This window comes from Taudactylus pleione, unplaced genomic scaffold, assembly GCF_031769625.1.
Source record: "Taudactylus pleione unplaced genomic scaffold, aTauple2 ptg000141l, whole genome shotgun sequence".
NCBI classification, from domain to species: Eukaryota; Metazoa; Chordata; class Amphibia; order Anura; family Myobatrachidae; genus Taudactylus; species Taudactylus pleione.
The window spans coordinates 615001-638024 of record NW_028284543.1 but is presented as its reverse complement, the minus strand read 5'-3'; the positions used below and the strand labels follow the sequence as shown (position 1 = coordinate 638024).

Below are 23024 nucleotides of genomic sequence, written 5' to 3'. Positions count from 1 at the left end.
CCCTTAACCCTAAACCTCACCCTAAAACTTGCCTTCGGGATTGCAGCAGCCGGGTTTGGCGAGACGGGACTCTGACCCCAGTTCGGATTGCCGGCACAGAGTTTGTAAGTGCCGGCGATCAGTGTACCGGGTCACCAACTACATCCCCTTTATGGAATTCTCCCTAAAATATTATGTCCATGATTCATTGCTGAAGAATATAACAATGTTTTACACTTGGGAAAACCCTGAAATTTTTGAAATAACCAATCTTCAGGTTATTAACCCTAAGCCCAATATTAGTGATGTACGTACAAGGACCCCTGACCATGGTAACACATTTCTTTTTTTTAATCAAAGTTTATTGGATTTTCAAGAGAGACAAAGTCATTATAATATAAAAAGATCAGATAGTTTGGGGGTGAGGTCGGGAAGGCAGAGGGGTGTGTGCAGCAATAATCACAGAGAACAGTGGGCCTGATTTAGAGACGGATGCTCTCTCACAGATATCACTAGTGATGTCAGTGGGGCCGCCCACAAATGGCAGACGTTCGCTTGGGAATGCCTCCGTTTGTGAAGCCACCCCCCCGCCACGCCTACATAACGGGGCGAGCTGTCGATCAACATCGACAGCCATCCCTTTTGTAGTGAGCCATGGAGCGAGTACTTTTTTTGCTCGCTCTGGGGCTCGAGCACGCCGTGTGTGCGCACTGAGCTAACAATCGACCTGCTTGCGAGCGCTATGCGCTTCCGAGCGGGTCTGAATCAGGCCCAATATTAGGTGATGAGAGAGAAACAAACCCAGGAAGGTAAACCAGAGGAGAATGGGAAGAGGACAGATGGACTGAAGGAGAGGTGATAAAGGGGGTGAGAGATGGGGGAAGAATCGCTGCCAATAGAAAGACTAAATGTAAATGTAATCTACTCTAATTTTGTATCAGAGGGAGTTTGGCCTGAAAGTACAAGGACACCATGTGTTCCTGATGTGGTTGGGTGTATGATGTGGGCGAGACGTGGACCAGGGGCTATTCAGTCCTGGTGATAGGCCAAAGCCATAACATAATGTATCATTACCACCATCAGATTAGTGGCCGGTTTCCTGTTTGTGTAATATAATGTAATATGTGAGGTTCTATCCCCAGGTACATTCTGCTGGAGTCCATTACCGAAATGTCATAGTTCCCAGGTGGGGCGATATAAGTGACTGTGCCGCAGCTCCGGGGAGGGACCATGATTCTTTGTTTGATGAGAGAATTCTCGGTGACCACGCCGTAGATGTCACCTCCTGTAACGTGGCTCCCAGCCTGGAGGAGGAGAGAAAGCAGTGTCTCATTATCATACATTCTCTAGCTCTCTTATATACAATTATTTCCTGCCTCTTCTCATGCGTTCAATAGGGCTGGCCATCGATGTTTACAAAACATTGATAGTTATAACAGCCGATGTCATAGTTTTGCCATCGATGACAGAGAACTAATGGCAGAGAGCCCCTGATGCTTTTTTTTTTACTATACACCAGGACTCGTAAGCCTAGGTCTGCCCCCGACGCACCACGTGAAGTCCCGTGCCTCGCTTCTGATTGGATGGCAACCCAGTATATCATAGAGCAGGGATGACCATCGGTGGTTGAATACATCGATGGTTTCAATTTGAATGGTTTTATACCATCAATGGTTGACCAGAAATTGTACCATAGATGGTGACCATCGATGGTTAGCCACAGATGGCCATCTCTATCGCTAGGTAGAATAGTTCAAACATTGAACAATAGGAGCCCACACCAGGGTCAGTTCCCACACCTACCTTACCATTCCTGATAGCCACTTACCCGGATGCTTTTCTCTGGAATAAAATCCCATTGGACGCTTTGGGACAGCGCATTGACATTGACACCACGGGGAATATAAATACTATTAGTCAGATCTGTAATATCCTTCAGAGGACGTTGGATTCCATCAAAGATGTTCCCCATAATTCCAGGACCCAGCTGTACTGAGAGCGGCTTCCCGGTTCTGAGGACTGGATCCCCCACAGAGACCCCAGCTGCATGGAGCGGATTCAGGAAAATCCCAGTATGTGTCAGATACAGAGACATTGTCCCTAGCACACGTGTAATCTATGCACAGCTATTACAATCCCTCATCTGAGCCGCAATTTGCTTTGTATCTGGTGATAAACCACATGACATCCCCACCCCATCGGGCCGGGTTCTCTGGGTGGGGATCTAAACATAGCAGCAGCCAATGCTGAGTAACACTGATCCCCTCCTGGTACACATGTGGCTACAGGGTAAAAGTCTGATAAAAAGTGCATGTGGCATTACAGCGGTTAGTACAAGGACACCACGTGGCATTACAGCGGTTAGTACGAGGACACCACGTGGCATTACAGCGGTCAGTACGAGGACACCACGTGGCATTACAGCGGTCAGTACGAGGACACCATGTGGCATTACAGTGGTCAGTAACCCTAAACCTTGTAACACTAGACCAACTTCTCGGGGCTGCATTGCTAGCAGCCCCTAGAAGCCCTGTAGGCAGAGCAGAGGCTTCCACTGGTAGCCGCTCTCTGCTTATGGCACCTCCCCCTGGGGCTGCCTGTCTTGTGCGTGATTGGCAGATGGCGCTTCCAATAGGAAGTGACCTCCAGTCACAGTGTAGCCTGTGCAGTCACGGACTACACTGAGGTGGTAGATTTTGCTGGGGGGCTGCAGCCTGGCAGCCCCTAGGTAAAATCCGCCACTGGTCAGGACCCAGGCCAGCAGCAGCGGCAGCCCCCTCAGGGAAGAGGGCAGGAGCCGCTGTACAGTAGGTTAGAACCAAAACACAGGGTCCGGGCGCATCTCTAATTATTATGGCCACTAAATGTATTTGATAATTACTCCTTGTATGTACACTGTGTAGATAAGTGATTGGACACCCCCATGTTTCAGCTGGTCTGGCGTGGTTCCACTAGTCCTAATGCATGGCCACAATAACTCTTATGGAGAATCTCTCTGTACTCCTCACTCTGTGCCCACTACATTCTAGCAGTTCTACCGAAATTGTATTTATCAGGACGGCAATGTCACCTGTCATGTGTCCAGGGTAATCCGGAGGGACTGGCCAGCTCAGAGTCCAGATCTTATCCCCACTGAGAACCTCTGGGATGAATGGGATAGATGGGTGCGTTCTAGGTGACTCGCCCTTCCTCAGTGTCACACATGGTCACACGGAATAATGGCAGAACATACCGCCTGCTGCTGTCCAGGGACATGTGGCCAGTTTGCCAAGAAGGGTGTCTGCAAAAGGAATGTGCGCCAACCCCCGTGTTTTGGTTTTGGATCTTTATCTCCTTCAAGGTTTTGGATCGGGATTTGGTTTTGCAAACCACCCTCAAGTGTTTTGGGTTTGGATCTGGATTTTTTTTTAAATAAAAAAAATAGATAAGTTTTAAAAACTGCTGAAATCATGTAATTTATACAATCCAAAACCCATAATTCCGATTCGCAAGAATTTCAGAACCGTGACTCGGATTTACCAAGATTAACAAAATTCGGGTGGATTTGGATTTCTGAAGAACCGAACCGCACTTCTCTAGTCTGCAGTAATCCCTGCACGTGGTGACCTACAACGTGGTAACGTCAGTAATATCTCAGTGTCCAATCACGTTTGTGTACATAGTGTAGTACAGAGTTACAGTGAATAGTAACTAGGGGTGAGCGGGTTCGGATTTCTGAAATCCGAACCCCCCCCGATCCGAGGCCGATCCGAGTCAGGCTCGACTTTTCCCGCCTGACTCAGATCTGAAATCGAGGCAAAACATCATCATCCCGCCTTCCGGGTCTCGCGGGTTTTGGATCCTATATAAGGTACCCGCGTCGGCGCCATTTTCTCACTCGGCTGTGGACAGTGAAGAGGGAGGGTGGGAGTTAGGGCTGGCTGGGCTGTGTAGTGTAGTGTAGTGCAGAGTAGTGTTGTGCTGTGCTGTGCTGCTGTTCCATAGGGGCTGTGTCCACTACTTCAAAGTCCATAGGGGCTGGCTGTGTTGTGCTGTGCTGCTGTTGTTAATAGGGGCTGTGTCCACTACTTCAAAGTCCATAGGGGCTGGCTGGACTGTGTTGTGCAGTCAGTTCTCCATAGGGGCTGTGTCCACTCCAAAGTCTTGTGCAGTGTCCCAGTCCTAAAGGGGTGCTGTAGTGTTGTCCAGGGGGTGCTCTGTCCGTCAGGGGTGCTCCCCCCAAGTGCTAAAAAAATATATATTTTTTCTGTGTTTGTCAATTGTGTGCACTGTGGCTGCACGTGCATCAACAAAGGAGCAGCGCCAAGCGTGCGCCTGTGTCCCATTAGTAAAGGGCCGGCTGGCTTGTCCGTTAAAGGGTGCTGTAACCCCCAAAGTGGACTCCAAACAAAAAAAATATATATTTTCTGTGTTTGTGAATTGTGTGCGCAGTAGCCGCAAGTGCATCAACAAAGTAGTGCCAAGCGTGCGCCTGTGTCATAAGTAAAGGGCCGGCTGGCTTGTCCGTTAAAGGGTGCTGTAACCCCCAAAGTACACTCCAAACCAAATAAAAATATATTTTCTGTGTTTGTGAATTGTGTGCACTGTTGCTGCACGTGCATCAACAAAGGAGTAGCGCCAAGCGTGCGCCTGTGTCCCATAAGTAAAGGGCCGGCTGGCTCATTTCTTAAAGGCTGGTGTAACCCACAAAGTGCACTACTCTCCAGCAAAAATAAAAAAATATTTTCTGTGTTTGTGTGCGCCTTAGCCGCATGTATATATCAATATAACATAAATGGAGGACCAAACTTTCTCCGATAAAAATAAAATAGGGAAAGATCAAGAACCACTTCCTCCTAGTGCTGTTGCTGCTGCTGGGAGTTGTTCATCATCCCAGAGAGGAAGTAGGAACATCACTACTTTTACTAAACAATTGACCCTCCAACAGTCCCTAGCGATGAGGATGAAGTACGACAGCAGTCATCCTGAAGCAAAACGTATAACTGAGGCCTTGACTGCTATGTTGGTGTTAGACGTGCGTCCGGTATCCGACATTAGTGCAGTGGGATTTAGACAATTGATGGAGGTAGTGTGTCCCCGGTTCCAAATCCCGTCTAGATTCCACCTGCATCTTCAAAGCAGCAGCGACAAGCGTGCGTCTGTCTGTTAAAGGGTGGTGACACCCTCAAAGTGCGCTCCACAAACAATAAAAAAATTCTTCTTTTCTTTTCTCGGTCTTTGTGAATTGTGTGGGCTGTAGCCGCACTTGCATCCTTAAAGCAGCAGCAACAAGCGTGCGTCTGTCTGTTAAAGGATTACATCGGTGACAGCATCCAAGTAGGCATGTCAGACAGTCCATACCTGTACTGGCAGGAAAAAGAGGCAATTTGGAGGTCCCTGTACAAACTGGCTCTATTTTACCTGAGTTGCCCCCCCTCCAGTGTGTATTCCGAAAGAGTGTTTAGTGCAGCCGGGAACCTTGTCAGCAAAAGGCGTAGGAGGTTGCTTCCACAAAATGTGGAGAAGATGATGTTCATAAAAATGAATTATCAACTCTTCCAGGGAGACCAGCCTCCAGAACGTACAGAGGGACCTGTGGTGGTGGATTCCAGCGGGGACGAATTAATACTCTGTGAGGATGAGGATGTACACAACACTGAAGAGGGTGAGGAATTGGTGGATGAGGAGGATGAGGATGACATCTTGCCTCCGTAGAGCCAGTTTGTGCAGGGACACGTTAACTGCCAGCTTGTTTTGTGGGGGCCCAAACGAACCAATCATTTCAGCCACAGTCGTGTGGCAGACCCTGGCACTGAAATGATTGGTTTGTTAAAGTGTGCATGTCCTGTTTATACAACATAAGGACAATTCCATCTTGCACCTCTTTTTATCCTTTGCACTATGTACTGTTTGGGGCCTAGTTTTTCAAACTGCCATCCTGTCTGCCACTGCAGTGTCACTCCTAGATGGGTCACGTGTTTGTGCCGCCCACTCGTGTCGCTTAGCATAGTCATCCAGCTACCTCGGTGCAACCTTTTGGACATAAAAACACTATTGTGAGGTGTGAGGTGTTCAGAATAGACTGGAAATGAGTGGAAATTAAGGTTATTGAGGTTAATAATAGCATAGGAGCAGAGAAACCAACAAATTCTGTGATTTTAGCTGTTTTTATGCTTTTTTAAAAAAAAATACAGATCCAAAACACAAAACCCAGAACCCAAAACACGGAAGGGTGGTTTTGGCAAAACCAATCCAGATCCAAAACACGAAGAAAGATCCAGATCCAAAACACAAAATACGAAAAGTGGCCGGTGCACTCCCCTAATAGTAACACACACATTAGATTCTATCTGAGTGTCATTCTTATAATTGATGAATTCATCACTCTTCTATACGTTCCTGTTTCCTTAGATGTCAGGACTTTCAGTATAAGCCCTGGGAGCACTTCTAAAAGATACAGGTTTCCTCATAGACTTGTATAGTGGCCAAGTCTCCCTCCAAGCGAATAATCTCTCCCACCAGCTCTGAGTGGCCCACGCGCACCAGCTCATACATAGCAGCTCCCGCCATTTGTGCTGCAGTCACCACTGTAAGAGAGTACAATTAGCAGAATAACACCTAACTGACTGCATACTGCCATATTTCTGTAAGAGTCCATACCACACAGGAAGTAAGTGATGAGCACACCTGACCTCCTTTCTGTCTGATACTATCTCACATCTCATTGTCCTATTACCTGGTCCGGAGACGCCATGGACAAACCCCATCATGCTTTCCTGCTCCTCATCTCTGATCTTGGGCAATTTGGAGAAATCCATGTCTGAGTACCTAAAATGAGATCATGTTATAAGTATCTGTGTACAGTATGGAAGAAGCACCCTGAGCACAAGAGCTTACAGTCTGCAGCAGTTACTGGGAATGGCGTACAGGTGAGGAGCAGAGGAAGGAGCATTGTCCGTGCAGTGTTGGAGAATGAGGTCTCTCCAGGTCAGACGGAATTATAGCTCCTCACAGCCAGTATTGGGATAGGCAGCCATCATCTACAGTTATGCCATGGGGAACAGCTGTGCCTCCCCCTCCTATAGGAAGTGCCCCCCTCCCCCTTACTTCACCACCTTGCTGCTAAGCAGCTCTGGGGTCATCTTCTCCTCCTGGCACTGGAACTGTGGCTCTGGGCTGTGACATAACACTGGCAATGCCAGTCTGCAGGGAAGGTGCCCGAAATTGACACAATGTGGCCACACCTCCTTCATGCTGGGCCCTGAATGCATCATCATGGCTCCACCCTCCTCGCCAGCGGACGTGGTTACCATGACTATCCCAAAACTTAGTCACCGACACCCCAGACCCACTCACCTCTGGTAAGCCTTCCCCCCACAGTGCAGGTCTGCTGAGCTATGCCGCTCAGCCCCTGAATCTAACAATACATTGGGGCGTATTTTTCATTTGCTCTTATTTTTAAAAAATGGGAAAATCACTGATATCATATAAAATAATTAGAAAATCACTGATATCATATAAAATAATTCTGCCAGAATGTAATAAAAGCATTTTGGAGGATATTAAGCAAACCTCTCCATCACATAAATATCCCGATTGCGCCATATTGTTACCGCAGTTCCTAATCCCGTCATTGCAGCTGTAGTTCTATGATATGTACAAGGTTCCAAATGTGATTTATTGTAATTGGAAGGAGCACTATACAGCAGATGCTTTATTCTGCATGCCCAGGGTCGCAACTAGAGGGGGGGAGGGGCTAAGGGGGCACGTGCCCCGGGTGCTGGACTTGAGGGTGTGCTGGGGAGAGGCTGCTGGGAGACTAGGTTGCTGCTCTTGTGGGTTTGGAGCGCATCCCAGCATTGACAGGCACAGAGACACCGTCATTCTAATGTGGTGCCAGTCGCAAGCCAATCACCAGTGGCTGCTGGTCCATGACCTCTAATTGGTTCGCGAACGGTGCCATATTACAATGACAGCAGAATTGACAGTTCCCCAGCGTGTGGCAGCCCCATCCCGTGCCACCCCGAGCTCACCCACTGCATGGCCCTGGCAGGTAAGATAAGGGAGATGGGGCCTTGCTGTGACATAATGTGTAAGGGGCACTACTGTGACATAATGTATAAAGGGCATTACTGTGACATAACGTGTAAGGGGGCATTACTGTGACATAACGTGTAAGGGGCCTTACTGTGACATAATGTGTAAGGGGCATTACTGTGACATAATGTGTAAGGGGCCTTACTGTGACATAATGTGTAAGGGGCCTAACTGTGACATAACGTGTAAGGGGGCATTACTGTGACATAATGTGTAAGGGGCATTACTGTGACATAATGTGTAAGGGGCACTACTGTGGCATAACGTGTAAGGGGGCATTACTGTGACATAATGTGTAAGGGACATTACTGTGACATAACGTGTAAGGGGCCTTACTGTGACATAATGTGTATGGGGCATTACTGTGACATAATGTGTATGGGGCATTACTGTGACATAATGTGTAAGGGGCATTACTGTGACATAACGTGTAAGGAGCCTTACTGTGACATAACGTGTAAGGGGCCTTACTGTGGCATAACGTGTAAGGGGGCATTACTGTGACATAACGTGTAAGGGGCATTACTGTGACAAAATGTGTAAGGGGCATTACTGTGACATAACGTCTAAGGAGCATTACTGTGACATAACGTGTAAGGGGGCATTACTGTGACATAACGTGTAAGGGGGATTACTGTGACATAACGTGTAAGGGGCCTTATTGTGACATAACGTGTAAGGGGGCATTACTGTGACATAACGTGTAAGGAGCATTACTGTGACATAATGTGTAAGGACCATTACTGTGACATAATGTGTAAGGGGCATTACTGTGACATAACGTGTAAGGGGGCATTACTGTGACATAACGTGTAAGGGGCATTACTGTGACATAACGTGTAAGGAGCATTACTGTGACATAATGTGTAAGGGGCCTTTCTGTGACATAATGTGTAAGGGGCATAATGTGTAAGGGGCATTACTGTGACATAATGTGTAAGGGGCATTACTGTGACATAATGTGTAAGGACCATTACTGTGACATAATGTGTAAGGACCATTACTGTGACATAATGTGTAAGGACCATTACTGTGACATAATGTGTAAGAACCATTACTGTGACATAATGTGTAAGGGGCATTACTGTGACATATTGTGTAAGGGGCATTACTGTGACATAACGTGTAAGGGACATTACTGTGACATAACGTGTAAGGGGGCATTACTGTGACATAATGTGTAAGGACCATTACTGTGACATAATGTGTAAGAACCATTACTGTGACATAACGTGTAAGAACCATTACTGTGACATAATGTGTAAGGACCATTACTGTGACATAATGTGTAAGAGGCATTACTGTGACATAACGTGTAAGAGGCATTACTGTGACATAACGTGTAAGAGGCATTACTGTGACATAACGTGTAAGAGGCATTACTGTGACATAACGTGTAAGAACCATTACTGTGACATAACGTGTAAGGGGCATTACTGTGACATAATGTGTAAGGACCATTACTGTGACATAATGTGTAAGAACCATTACTGTGACATAACGTGTAAGAACCATTACTGTGACATAATGTGTAAGGACCATTACTGTGACATAATGTGTAAGAGGCATTACTGTGACATAACGTGTAAGAGGCATTACTGTGACATAACGTGTAAGAGGCATTACTGTGACATAACGTGTAAGAGGCATTACTGTGACATAACGTGTAAGAGGCATTACTGTGACATAACGTGTAAGAGGCATTACTGTGACATAACGTGTAAGAGGCATTACTGTGACATAACGTGTAAGAACCATTACTGTGACATAATGTGTAAGGGGCATTACTGTGACATAATGTGTAAGGACCATTACTGTGACATAATGTGTAAGAGGCATTACTGTGGCATACTGTGAGTTGTAAGGGTCATAAATGTGTGGCATAATGTGTTATAAGGGGATTTACTAAGTCACAAAGCACACACCCTTCTCGTACTTATGTTGTATTTTTTTGGGGGGGACCGCCAAATTATGGCCTTGCCCCGGGGGACAAAAATCCTAGTTTCGGGCCTGGTATGCGTATGTGAGATATATAATCACTATTGATACACAGCCTATATAACACAGTGTATGTGTGTATTCTGTCTGTCTGTACGGGAAACCACTTCCACCACACTCTGCCAGAGACATGTGAGGCCAGCACTAGTGTCACCCCTGGGTATAGCGATGTGATATACAGGAGAGTGTATATATAGTATATAATGTGTACAGGACACCACTTCCACCACACTCTGCCAGAGACATGTGAGGCCAGCACTAGTGTCACCCCTGGGTATAGCGATGTGATATACAGGAGAGTGTATATACTATATAATGTGTACAGGACACCACTTCCACCACACTCTGCCAGAGACATGTGAGGCCAGCACTAGTGTCACCCCTGGGTATAGCGATGTGATATACAGGAGAGTGTATATAGTATATATAATGTGTACAGGACACCACTTCCACCACACTCTGCCAGAGACATGTGAGGCCAGCACTAGTGTCACCCCTGGGTATAGCGATGTGATATACAGGAGAGTGTATATAGTATATAATGTGTACAGGACACCACTTCCACCACACTCTGCCAGAGACATGTGAGGCCAGCACTAGTGTCACCCCTGGGTATAGGGATGTGATATATAGGAGAGTGTATATAGTATATATAATGTGTACAGGACACCACTTCCACCACACTCTGCCAGAGACATGTGAGGCCAGCACTAGTGTCACCCCTGGGTATAGCGATGTGATATACAGGAGAGTGTATATACTATATAATGTGTACAGGACACCACTTCCACCACACTCTGCCAGAGACATGTGAGGCCAGCACTAGTGTCACCCCTGGGTATAGCGATGTGATATACAGGAGAGTGTATATAGTATATATAATGTGTACAGGACACCACTTCCACCACACTCTGCCAGAGACATGTGAGGCCAGCACTAGTGTCACCCCTGGGTATAGCGATGTGATATACAGGAGAGTGTATATAGTATATAATGTGTACAGGACACCACTTCCACCACACTCTGCCAGAGACATGTGAGGCCAGCACTAGTGTCACCCCTGGGTATAGGGATGTGATATATAGGAGAGTGTATATAGTATATATAATGTGTACAGGACACCACTTCCACCACACTCTGCCAGAGACATGTGAGGCCAGCACTAGTGTCACCCCTGGGTATAGCGATGTGATATATAGGAGAGTGTATATAGTATATATAATGTGTACAGGACACCACTTCCTCCACACTCTGCCAGAGACATGTGAGGCCAGCACTAGTGTCACCCCTGGGTATAGCGATGTGATATACAGGAGAGTGTATATAGTATATATAATGTGTACAGGACACCACTTCCACCACACTCTGCCAGAGACATGTGAGGCCAGCACTAGTGTCACCCCTGGGTATAGCGATGTGATATACAGGAGAGTGTATATAGTAGGGGTGAGCGGGTTCGGATTTCTGAAATCCGAACCCCCCCGAGCCCCCCCGATCCGAGTCCGAGCCGAGTCAGGCAAAACGTCATCATCCCGCCTTCCGAGTCTCGCGGGTTTTGGATCCTATATAAGGTACCCACGTCGGCGCCATTTTCTCACTCGGCTGTGGACAGTGAAGAGGGAGGGTGGGAGTTAGGGCTGTGTAGTGTAGTGTAGTGTAGTGCTGCTGTTGTCCACTACTTCAAAGTCCATAGGGGCTGGCTGTGTTGTGCTGTGCTGCTGTTGTTAATAGGGGCTGTGTCCACTACTTCAAAGTCCATAGGGGCTGGCTGGACTGTGTTGTGCAGTCAGTTCTCCATACGGGCTGTGTCCACTCCAAAGTCCTGTGCAGTGTCCCAGTCCTAAAGAGGTGCTGTAGTGTTGTCCAGGGGTGCTCTGTCCATCAGGGGTGCTCCCCCCAAGTGCTAAAAAAATAATATATTTTCTGTGTTTGTGAATTGTGTGCGCAGTAGCCGCACGTGCATCAACAAAGTAGTGCCAAGCGTGCGCCTGTGTCATAAGTAAAGGGCCGGCTGGCTTGACCGTTAAGGGTGCTGTAACCCCCGAAAGTACACTCCAGTCCAAACCAAAAAAAAAATTATTTTCTGTGTTTGTGAATTGTGTGCGCAGTAGCCGCACGTGCATCAACAAAGTAGTGCCAAGCGTGCGCCTGTGTCATAAGTAAAGGGCCGGCTGGCTTGACCGTTAAGGGTGCTGTAACCCCCGAAAGTACACTCCAGTCCAAACCAAAAAAAAAAATATTTTCTGTGTTTGTGAATTGTGTGCGCAGTAGCCGCACGTGCATCAACAAAGTAGTGCCAAGCGTGCGCCTGTGTCATAAGTAAAGGGCCGGCTGGCTTGACCGTTAAGGGTGCTGTAACCCCCGAAAGTACACTCCAGTCCAAACCAAAAAAAAAATTATTTTCTGTGTTTGTGAATTGTGTGCACAGTAGCCGCACGTGCATCAACAAAGTAGTGCCAAGCGTGCGCCTGTGTCATAAGTAAAGGGCCGGCTGGCTTGACCGTTAAGGGTGCTGTAACCCCCGAAAGTACACTCCAGTCCAAACCAAAAAAAAAATAATTTTCTGTGTTTGTGAATTGTGTGCGCAGTAGCCGCACGTGCATCAACAAAGTAGTGCCAAGCGTGCGCCTGTGTCATAAGTAAAGGGCCGGCTGGCTTGACCGTTAAGGGTGCTGTAACCCCCGAAAGTACACTCCAGTCCAAACCAAAAAAAAAATTATTTTCTGTGTTTGTGAATTGTGTGCGCAGTAGCCGCACTTGCATCAACAAAGTAGTGCCAAGCGTGCGCCTGTGTCATAAGTAAAGGGCCGGCTGGCTTGACCGTTAAGGGTGCTGTAACCCCCGAAAGTACACTCCAGTCCAAACCAAAAAAAAATTATTTTCTGTGTTTGTGAATTGTGTGCGCAGTAGCCGCACGTGCATCAACAAAGTAGTGCCAAGCGTGCGCCTGTGTCATAAGTAAAGGGCCGGCTGGCTTGACCGTTAAGGGTGCTGTAACCCCCGAAAGTACACTCCAGTCCAAACCAAAAAAAAAATTATTTTCTGTGTTTGTGAATTGTGTGCGCAGTAGCCGCACGTGCATCAACAAAGTAGTGCCAAGCGTGCGCCTGTGTCATAAGTAAAGGGCCGGCTGGCTTGACCGTTAAGGGTGCTGTAACCCCCGAAAGTACACTCCAGTCCAAACCAAAAAAAAATTATTTTCTGTGTTTGTGAATTGTGTGCACTGTGGCTGCACGTGCATCAACAAAGGAGCAGCGCCAAGCGTGCGCCTGTGTCCCATAAGTAAAGAGCCGGCTGGCTCATTTCTTAAAGGGTGGTGTAACCCACAAAGTGCACTACTCTCCAGCAAAAATAAAATAATATTTTCTGTGTTTGTGTGCGCTTTAGCCGCACGTATATATATCAATATAACATAAATGGAGGACCAAACTTTCTCCGATAAAAATAAAATAGGGAAAGATCAAGAACCACTTCCTCCTAGTGCTGTTGCTGCTGCTGGGAGTTGTTCATCATCCCAGAGAGGAAGTAGGAACATCACTACTTTTACTAAACAATTGACCCTCCAACAGTCCCTAGCGATGAGGATGAAGTACGACAGCAGTCATCCTGAAGCAAAACGTATAACTGAGGCCTTGACTGCTATGTTGGTGTTAGACGTGCGTCCGGTATCCGACATTAGTGCAGTGGGATTTAGACAATTGATGGAGGTAGTGTGTCCTCGGTTCCAAATCCCGTCTAGATTCCACCTGCATCCTCAAAGCAGCAGCGACAAGCGTGCGTCTGTCTGTTAAAGGGTGGTGACACCCTCAAAGTGTGCTACACAAACAATTAAAATATTGTTCTTTTTTTTTCTGTCTTTGTGAATTGTGTGGGCTGTAGCCGCACCTGCATCCTTAAAGCAGCAGCGACAAGCGTGCGTCTGTCTGTTAAAGGGTGGTGACACCCTCAAAGTGTGCTACACAAACAATTAAAATATTGTTCTTTTTTTTCTGTCTTTGTGAATTGTGTGGGCTGTAGCCGCACCTGCATCCTTAAAGCAGCAGCGACAAGCGTGCGTCTGTCTGTTAAAGGGTGGTGTAACTCTCAAAGTGCTCCAAAAAATAAAAAACAATTTTTTTAATGTGTTTGTGACTTGTGTGCGATGTAGCCGCACCTGCATCCTTAAAGCAGCAGCGACAAGCGTGCGTCTGTCTGTTAAAGGGTGGTGACACCCTCAAAGTGTGCTACACAAACAATAAAAATATTCTTCTTTTTTCTGTCTATGTGAATTGTGTGGGCTGTAGCCGCACCTGCATCCTTAAAGCAGCAGCGACAAGCGTGCGTCTGTCTGTTAAAGGGTGGTGACACCCTCAAAGTGTTCTACACAAACAATTAAAATATTGTTCTTTTATTTTTCGGTCTTTGTGAAATGTGTGGGCTGTAGCCGCACCTGCATCCTTAAAGCAGCAGCGACAAGCGTGCGTCTGTCTGTTAAAGGGTGGTGTAACTCTCAAAGTGCTCCAAAAAATAAAAAACTATTTTTTTAATGTGTTTGTGACTTGTGTGCGATGTAGCCGCACCTGCATCCTTAAAGCAGCAGCGACAAGCGTGCGTCTGTCTGTTAAAGGGTGGTGACACCCTCAAAGTGTGCTACACAAACAATAAAAATATTCTTCTTTTTTCTGTCTATGTGAATTGTGTGGGCTGTAGCCGCACCTGCATCCTTAAAGCAGCAGCGACAAGCGTGCGTCTGTCTGTTAAAGGGTGGTGACACCCTCAAAGTGTTCTACACAAACAATTAAAATATTGTTCTTTTTTTTTCGGTCTTTGTGAAATGTGTGGGCTGTAGCCGCACCTGCATCCTTAAAGCAGCAGCGACAAGCGTGCGTCTGTCTGTTAAAGGGTGGTGACACCCTCAAAGTGTGCTACACAAACAATTAAAATATTGTTCTTTTTTTTTCTGTCTATGTGAATTGTGTGGGCTGTAGCCGCACCTGCATCCTTAAAGCAGCAGCGACAAGCGTGCGTCTGTCTGTTAAAGGGTGGTGACACCTCAAAGTGTTCTACACAAACAATTAAAATATTGTTCTTCTTTTTTCTGTCTTTGTGAATTGTGTGGGCTGTAGCCGCACTTGAATCCTCAAAGCAGCAGCGACAAGCGTGCGTCTGTCTGTTAAAGGATTACATCGGTGACAGCATCCAAGTAGGCATGTCAGACAGTCCGTACCTGTACTGGCAGGAAAAAGAAGCAATTTGGAGGTCCCTGTACAAACTGGCTCTATTTTACCTGAGTTGCCCCCCCTCCAGTGTGTACTCCGAAAGAGTGTTTAGTGCAGCCGGGAGCCTTGTCAGCGAAAGGCGTAGGAGGTTGCTTCCACAAAATGTGGAGAAGATGATGTTCATAAAATGAATTATCAACTCTTCCAGGGAGACCAGCCTCCAGAACGTACAGAGGGACCTGTGGTTCCAGCAGGGACGAATTAATACTCTGTGAGGATGAGGATGTACACACTGAAGAGGGTGAGGAATCGGTGGATGAGGAGGATGAGGATGACATCTTGCCTCCGTAGAGCCAGTTTGTGCAGGGACAGATAAATTGCCAGCTTGTTTTGTGGGGGCCCAAACGAACCAATCATTTCAGCCACAGTTGTGTGGCAGACCCTGGCGCTGAAATGATTGGTTTGTTAAAGTGTGCATGTCCTGTTTATACAACATAAGGGTGGGTGGGAGGGCCCAAGGACAATTCCATCTTGCACCTCTTTTTTTTCTTTGCATTATGTACAGTTTGGGGCCTAGTTTTTCAATGCCATCCTGTCTGCCACTGCAGTTTCACGCCTAGATGGGTCACGTGTTTGTGCCGCCCACTTGTGTCGCTTAGCATAGTCATCCAGCTACCTCGGTGCAACCTTTTGGACATAAAAACACTATTGTGAGGTGTGAGGTATTCAGAATAGACTGGAAATGAGTGGAAATTAAGGTTATTGAGGTTAATAATAGCATAGGAGCAGAAAAACCTACAAATTCTGTGATTTTAGCTGTTTTTATGCTTTTTTTCAAAAAAATACAGATCCAAAACACAAAACCCAGAACCCAAAACACGCAAGGGTGGTTTTGGCAAAACCAATCCAGATCCAAAACACGAAGAAAGATCCAGATCCAAAACCAAAACACAAAACACGAAAAGTGGCCGGTGCACACCCCTAGTATATAGTATATATAATGTGTACAGGACACCACTTCCTCCACACTCTGCCAGAGACATGTGAGGCCAGCACTAGTGTCACCCCTGGGTATAGCGATGTGATATACAGGAGTGTATATATAGTATATAATGTGTACAGGACACCACTTCCACCACACTCTGCCAGAGACATGTGAGGCCAGCACTAGTGTCACCCCTGGGTATAGCGATGTGATATACAGGAGAGTGTATATAGTATATAATGTGTACAGGACACCACTTCCACCACACTCTGCCAGTTCGGCCTCCTCTGGCCTACCTAACCCCTGCGCCAGAGGGAGGCTCCATTTGCCGGGCACACACTGAGATTTTGTTACCAGCGGGCTCTCAGCTCCCTCCCCGCAGCACCAATGGCTTCTGGCTCCCACAGTGTGCAATGCACTATGGGAGAGACATCTTATGGGGGCATTACTTCTGGGGCACTACCACAGGTGGCACTACTACTGGGGACATGACTACTGGGGGCACTACTAATGGGGGTATTGCATAGGGGGCACTGCATAATGGCAGGGCTAGATAAAAGTCTGTGGGGGCCCTATTAAATATGGACTAAATGGGGGTATGCGTAATGGGGACCGTATCGCTCTTAAGCGGTATATTGACAAACCGCGATAACCTAAGCTCGGCGCTGTTTGTACTGATAGGAGGACATAACCCATTTAGTGAGTGCTAAAGAGGTTATGTCTCATTGTGCAATAGGGCCCATGGGCTCCACATGAAAAACACCCAATATGCACCCACAGGAAACACACACACAATATACACCCACAGGAAATAAACACCCAATATACACCCACAGGAAATAAACACCCAATATACACCCACAGGAAATAAACACACAATATACACCCACAGGAAATAAATGCATAATATACACCCACAGGAAATAAATGCATAATATACACCCACAGGAAATAAATGCATAATATACACCCACAGGAAATAAACACCCAATATACACCCACAGGAAATAAACACACAATATACACCCACAGGAAATAAATGCATAATATACACCCACAGGAAATAAACACCCAATATACACCCACAGGAAATAAACACCCAATATACACCCACAGGAAATAAACGCATAATATACACCCACAGGAAATAAACGCATAATATACACCCACAGGAAATAAACGCACAATATACACCCACAGGAAATAAATGCACAATATACACCCACAGGAAATAAACGCACAATATACACCCACAGGAAATAAACGCACAATATACACCCACAGGAAATAAACGCACAATATACACCCACAGGAAATAAACGCACAATATACACCCACAGGAAATAAATGCACAATATACACCCACAGGAAATAAATGCACAATATACACCCACAGGAAATGCACAATATACACCCACAGGAAATAAATGCACAATATACACCCACAGGAAATAAACGCATAATATACACCCACAGGAAATAAACACCCAATATACACCCACAGGAAATAAACGCATAATATACACCCACAGGAAATAAACGCACAATATACACCCACAGGAAATAAACACCCAATATACACCCACAGGAAATAAACACCCAATATACACCCACGGGAAAAAAACGCACATATAGGCACCCACATGAATTATTACTCACAAGTTCCACAATCTTATCCACATTACACCGCACATAGTAGTGCCCCTTATACACAATGCCCATAGTAGTGTCCCTTATACACAATGCCCATAGTAGTGCCCCTTATACACAATGCCCACAGTAGTGCCCCTTATACACAATGCCCATAGTAGTGCCCCTTATACACAATGCCCACAGTAGTGCCCCTTATACACAATGCCCACAGTAGTGCCCCTTATACACAATGCCCACAGTAGTGCCCCTTATACACAATGCCCACAGTAGTGCCCCTTATACACAATGCCCACAGTAGTGCCCCGTATACACAATGCCCATAATAGTAGTGCCTCTAATACAAATAATGCCCACAGCAGTAGTAGTGCCCCTAGTAGTAGCAGAGCCCACAGTAGTGCTTCCCTTTATAGAGTGTCCCCAGGAGTGGTGCCCCTTATGCAATGCCCCCGGTAGTAGTGCCCTCTGTAGTGAAGCTGCTTACAGGAAAAAAAACACACAATACTTACCTGAAGCCCTCCGCATCTGTCTGTCTGGCCGATCCTCAGAACTATGGGAGAGACGTCATGACATCTCTCCCATAGTGCACTACACACTGCGGGAGCCAGAAGCCGGGGCTCGGGTGTGAGCTCCAGCCTCCAGCTGCTGTTGGCGTTGCAGGGAGGGAGCTGGGCACCTGCTGGTAACACAATCGCTGACAAATTGAGCCTCCCTGCCGGAGTTAGGTGAGCGAGAGGAGGCGGAACTGGTTCAGTCTCTCGTTCCGGCCCACTTTAACCCCTGGTGGGTGTGGGGGCCCCAGGATGACCGCCCCTGCATAAGGGGCACCACTCTTGGGGGGCACTACTACTGGGTGCACTGCAAAAAGGGCAATACTACTGTGGGCATTATGTGTATAAGGGGCACTACTACTGTGGGCATTATGTGTATAAGGGGCACTACTGTGGGTCATAACATGAATAAGGGACACTACTATGTGGTGTAATGTGAATCAGGGGCACTGTGGATACAATTGCACAAGTGGTGAGTAATATTTCAAGTGGGTGCCTATATGTGGTTGTTGTTTTTTTTCCTGTAGGTATACAGTATATTGTGTGTTTTCCTGTAGGTATACAGTATATTGTGTGTTTTCCTGTAGGCGTACAGTATATTGTGTGCTTTCCTGTAGGTGTGTACAGTATATTGTGTGTTTTCCTGTAGGTATACAGTATATTGTGTGTTTTCCTGTAGGTATACAGTATATTGTGTGTTTTCCTGTAGGTGTGTACAGTATATTGTGTGCTTTCCTGTAGGTGTGTACAGTATATTGTGTGCTTTCCTGTAGGTGTGTACAGTATATTGTGTGTTTTCCTGTAGGTGTGTACAGTATATTGTGTGTTTTCCTGTAGGTGTGTACAGTATATTGTGTGTTTTCCTGTAGATGTGTACAGCATATTGTGTGTTTTCCTGTAGATGTGTACAGCATATTGTGTGTTTTCCTGTAGATGTGTACAGCATATTGTGTGTTTTCCTGTAGATGTGTACAGCATATTGTGTGTTTTCCTGTAGGTGTGTACAGTATATTGTGTGTTTTCCTGTAGGTGTGTACAGTATATTGTGTGCTTTCCTGTAGGTGTGTACAGTATATTGTGTGTTTTCCTGTAGGTGTGTACAGTATATTGTGTGTTTTCCTGTAGGTGTGTACAGTATATTGTGTGTTTTCCTGTAGGTGTGTACAGTATATTGTGTGTTTTCCTGTAGGTGTGTACAGTATATTGTGTGTTTTCCTGTAGATGTGTACAGCATATTGTGTGTTTTCCTGTAGATGTGTACAGCATATTGTGTGTTTTCCTGTAGGTGTGTACAGTATATTGTGTGTTTTCCTGTAGGTATGTACAGTGTATTGTGTGTTTTTCCCTGTAGGTGTACAGTATATTGTTTTTTCCCTGTAGGTGTACAGTATATTGTGTGTGTTTCCTGTAGGTGTATAGTGTGTGTTTCCTGTAGGTGTATAGTGTGTGTGTTTCCTGTAGGTGTATAGTGTGTGTGTGTGTGTGTGTGTGTGTTTCCTGGAGGTGTATATTGTGTGTGTGTGTTTCCTGGAGGTGTATATTGTGTGTGTGTGTTTCCTGGAGGTGTATATTGTGTGTGTGTTTCCTGGAGGTGTATATTGTGTGTGTGTGTTTCCTGGAGGTGTATATTGTGTGTGTGTGTGTGTGTTTCCTGGAGGTGTATATTGTGTGTGTGTGTTTCCTGGAGGTGTATATTGTGTGTGTGTGTGTGTTTCCTGGAGGTGTATATTGTGTGTGTGTGTTTCCTGGAGGTGTATATTGTGTGTGTGTGTGTGTTTCCTGGAGGTGTATATTGTGTGTGTGTGTATGTGTGTTTCCTGGAGGTGTATATTGTGTGTGTGTGTTTCCTGGAGGTATATATTGTGTGTGTGTGTTTCCTGTAGGTATATATTGTGTGTGTGTGTTTCCTGGAGGTGTATAGTGTGTGTGTGTGTGTGTGTGTGTGTTTCCTGTAGGTATATATTGTGTGTGTGTGTTTCCTGTAGGTGTATAGTGTGTATGTGTGTTTCCTGTAGGTGTATAGTGTGTATGTGTGTTTCCTGTAGGTGTATATTGTGTGTGTGTTTCCTGTAGATGTATAGTGTGTATGTGTGTTTCCTGTAGGTGTATAGTGTGTATGTGTGTTTCCTGTAGGTGTATAGTGTGTATGCGTGTTTCCTGTAGGTGTATAGTGTGTATGTGTGTTTCCTGGAGGTGTATATTGTGTGTGTGTGTGTATGTTTCCTGGAGGTGTATATTGTGTGTGTTTCCTGTAGGTGTATAGTGTGTATGTGTGTTTCCTGTAGGTGTATAGTGTGTATGTGTGTTTCCTGTAGGTGTATAGTGTGTATGTGTGTTTCCAGGAGGTGTATATTGTGTGTGTGTGTGTGTGTGTTTCCTGGAGGTGTATATTGTGTGTGTTTCCTGTAGGTGTGTAGTGTGTATGTGTGTTTCCTGTAGGTGTATAGTGTGTATGTGTGTTTCCTGTAGGTGTATAGTGTGTATGTGTGTTTCCTGTGGGTGTATATTGTGTGTGTGTATGTGTGTTTCCTGGAGGTGTATATTGTGTGTGTGTGTGTGTTTCCTGGAGGTTTATATTGTGTGTGTTTCCTGTAGGTGTATAGTGTGTATGTGTGTTTCCTGTAGGTGTATAGTGTGTATGTGTGTTTCCTGTAGGTGTATAGTGTGTATGTGTGTTTCCTGTAGGTGTATAGTGTGTATGTGTGTTTCCTGTAGGTGTATAGTGTGTATGTGTGTTTCCTGTAGGTGTATAGTGTGTATGTGTGTTTCCTGGAGGTGTATATTGTGTGTGTGTGTGTGTTTCCTGGAGGTGTATATTGTGTGTGTTTCCTGTAGGTGTATAGTGTGTATGTGTGTTTCCTGTAGGTGTATAGTGTGTATGTGTGTTTCCTGGAGGTGTATAGTGTGTATGTGTGTTTCCTGGAGGTGTATATTGTGTGTGTTTCCTGTAGGTGTATAGTGTGTATGTGTGTTTCCTGTAGGTGTATAGTGTGTATGTGTGTTTCCTGTAGGTGTATAGTGTGTATGTGTGTTTCCTGTAGGTGTATAGTGTGTATGTGTGTTTCCTGTAGGTGTATAGTGTATATGTGTGTTTCCTGTAGGTGTATAGTGTATATGTGTGTTTCCTGTAGGTGTATAGTGTATATGTGTGTTTCCTGTAGGTGTATAGTGTATATGTGTGTTTCCTGTAGGTGTATAGTGTGTATGTGTGTTTCCTGTAGGTGTATAGTGTGTATGTGTGTTTCCTGTGGGTGTATATTGTGTGTGTGTATGTGTGTTTCCTGGAGGTGTATATTGTGTGTGTGTGTGTTTCCTGGAGGTGTATATTGTGTGTGTTTCCTGTAGGTGTATAGTGTGTATGTGTGTTTCCTGTAGGTATATATTGTGTGTGTGTGTTTCCTGGAGGTGTATAGTGTGTGTGTGTGTGTTTCCTGTAGGTGTATATTGTGTGTGTGTTTCCTGGAGGTATATATTGTGTGTGTGTGTTTCCTGGAGGTATATAGTGTGTATGTGTGTTTCCTGTAGGTGTATAGTGTGTATGTGTGTTTCCTGTAGGTGTATAGTGTGTATGTGTGTTTCCTGTAGGTGTATATTGTGTGTGTGTTTCCTGTAGGTGTATAGTGTGTATGTGTGTTTCCTGTAGGTGTATAGTGTGTATGTGTGTTTCCTGGAGGTGTATATTGTGTGTGTGTGTGTTTCCTGGAGGTGTATATTGTGTGTGTTTCCTGTAGGTGTATAGTGTGTATGTGTGTTTCCTGTAGGTGTATAGTGTGTATGTGTGTTTCCTGTAGGTGTATAGTGTGTATGTGTGTTTCCTGTGGGTGTATATTGTGTGTGTGTATGTGTGTTTCCTGGAGGTGTATATTGTGTGTTTGTGTTTCCTGGAGGTGTATATTGTGTGTGTTTCCTGGAGGTGTATAGTGTGTATGTGTGTTTCCTGTAGGTGTGTATGTGTGTTTCCTGTAGGTGTATAGTGTGTATGTGTGTTTCCTGGAGGTGTATATTGTGTGTGTGTGTGTTTCCTGGAGGTGTATATTGTGTGTATTTCCTGTAGGTGTATAGTGTGTATGTGTGTTTCCTGTAGGTGTATAGTGTGTATGTGTGTTTCCTGTAGGTGTATAGTGTATATGTGTGTTTCCTGTAGGTGTATAGTGTGTATGTGTGTTTCCTGTAGGTGTATAGTGTGTATGTGTGTTTCCTGTAGGTGTATAGTGTGTATGTGTGTTTCCTGGAGGTGTATATTGTGTGTGTGTGTGTTTCCTGGAGGTGTATATTGTGTGTGTTTCCTGTAGGTGTATAGTGTGTATGTGTGTTTCCTGTAGGTGTATAGTGTGTATGTGTGTTTCCTGGAGGTGTATATTGTGTGTGTGTGTGTGTGTTTCCTGGAGGTGTATATTGTGTGTGTTTCCTGTAGGTGTATAGTGTGTATGTGTGTTTCCTGTAGGTGTATAGTGTGTATGTGTGTTTCCTGTGGGTGTATATTGTGTGTGTGTATGTGTGTTTCCTGGAGGTGTATATTGTGTGTGTGTGTGTGTTTCCTGGAGGTGTATATTGTGTGTGTTTCCTGTAGGTGTATAGTGTGTATGT

At 45.5% G+C, this 23024-nt stretch overlaps 1 protein-coding gene across 1 annotated transcript in view; it reads right to left on the bottom strand.

The window, feature by feature from the left end:
* LOC148522728 (V-type proton ATPase catalytic subunit A-like) overlaps positions 1-23024 on the bottom strand; it is a 148950-nt gene that overhangs the window by 80560 nt on the left and 45366 nt on the right. The window contains exons 2-5 of the mRNA XM_088473823.1: positions 6695-6786; positions 6417-6545; positions 1808-2022; positions 1146-1283 (exon numbers count right to left, since the gene is read on the bottom strand). Of these exons, the coding sequence (XP_088329949.1) occupies positions 1146-1283; positions 1808-2022; positions 6417-6545; positions 6695-6776 (564 nt within the window). The 5' untranslated portion in view covers positions 6777-6786. The remainder of the gene's footprint in view (positions 1-1145; positions 1284-1807; positions 2023-6416; positions 6546-6694; positions 6787-23024) is intronic.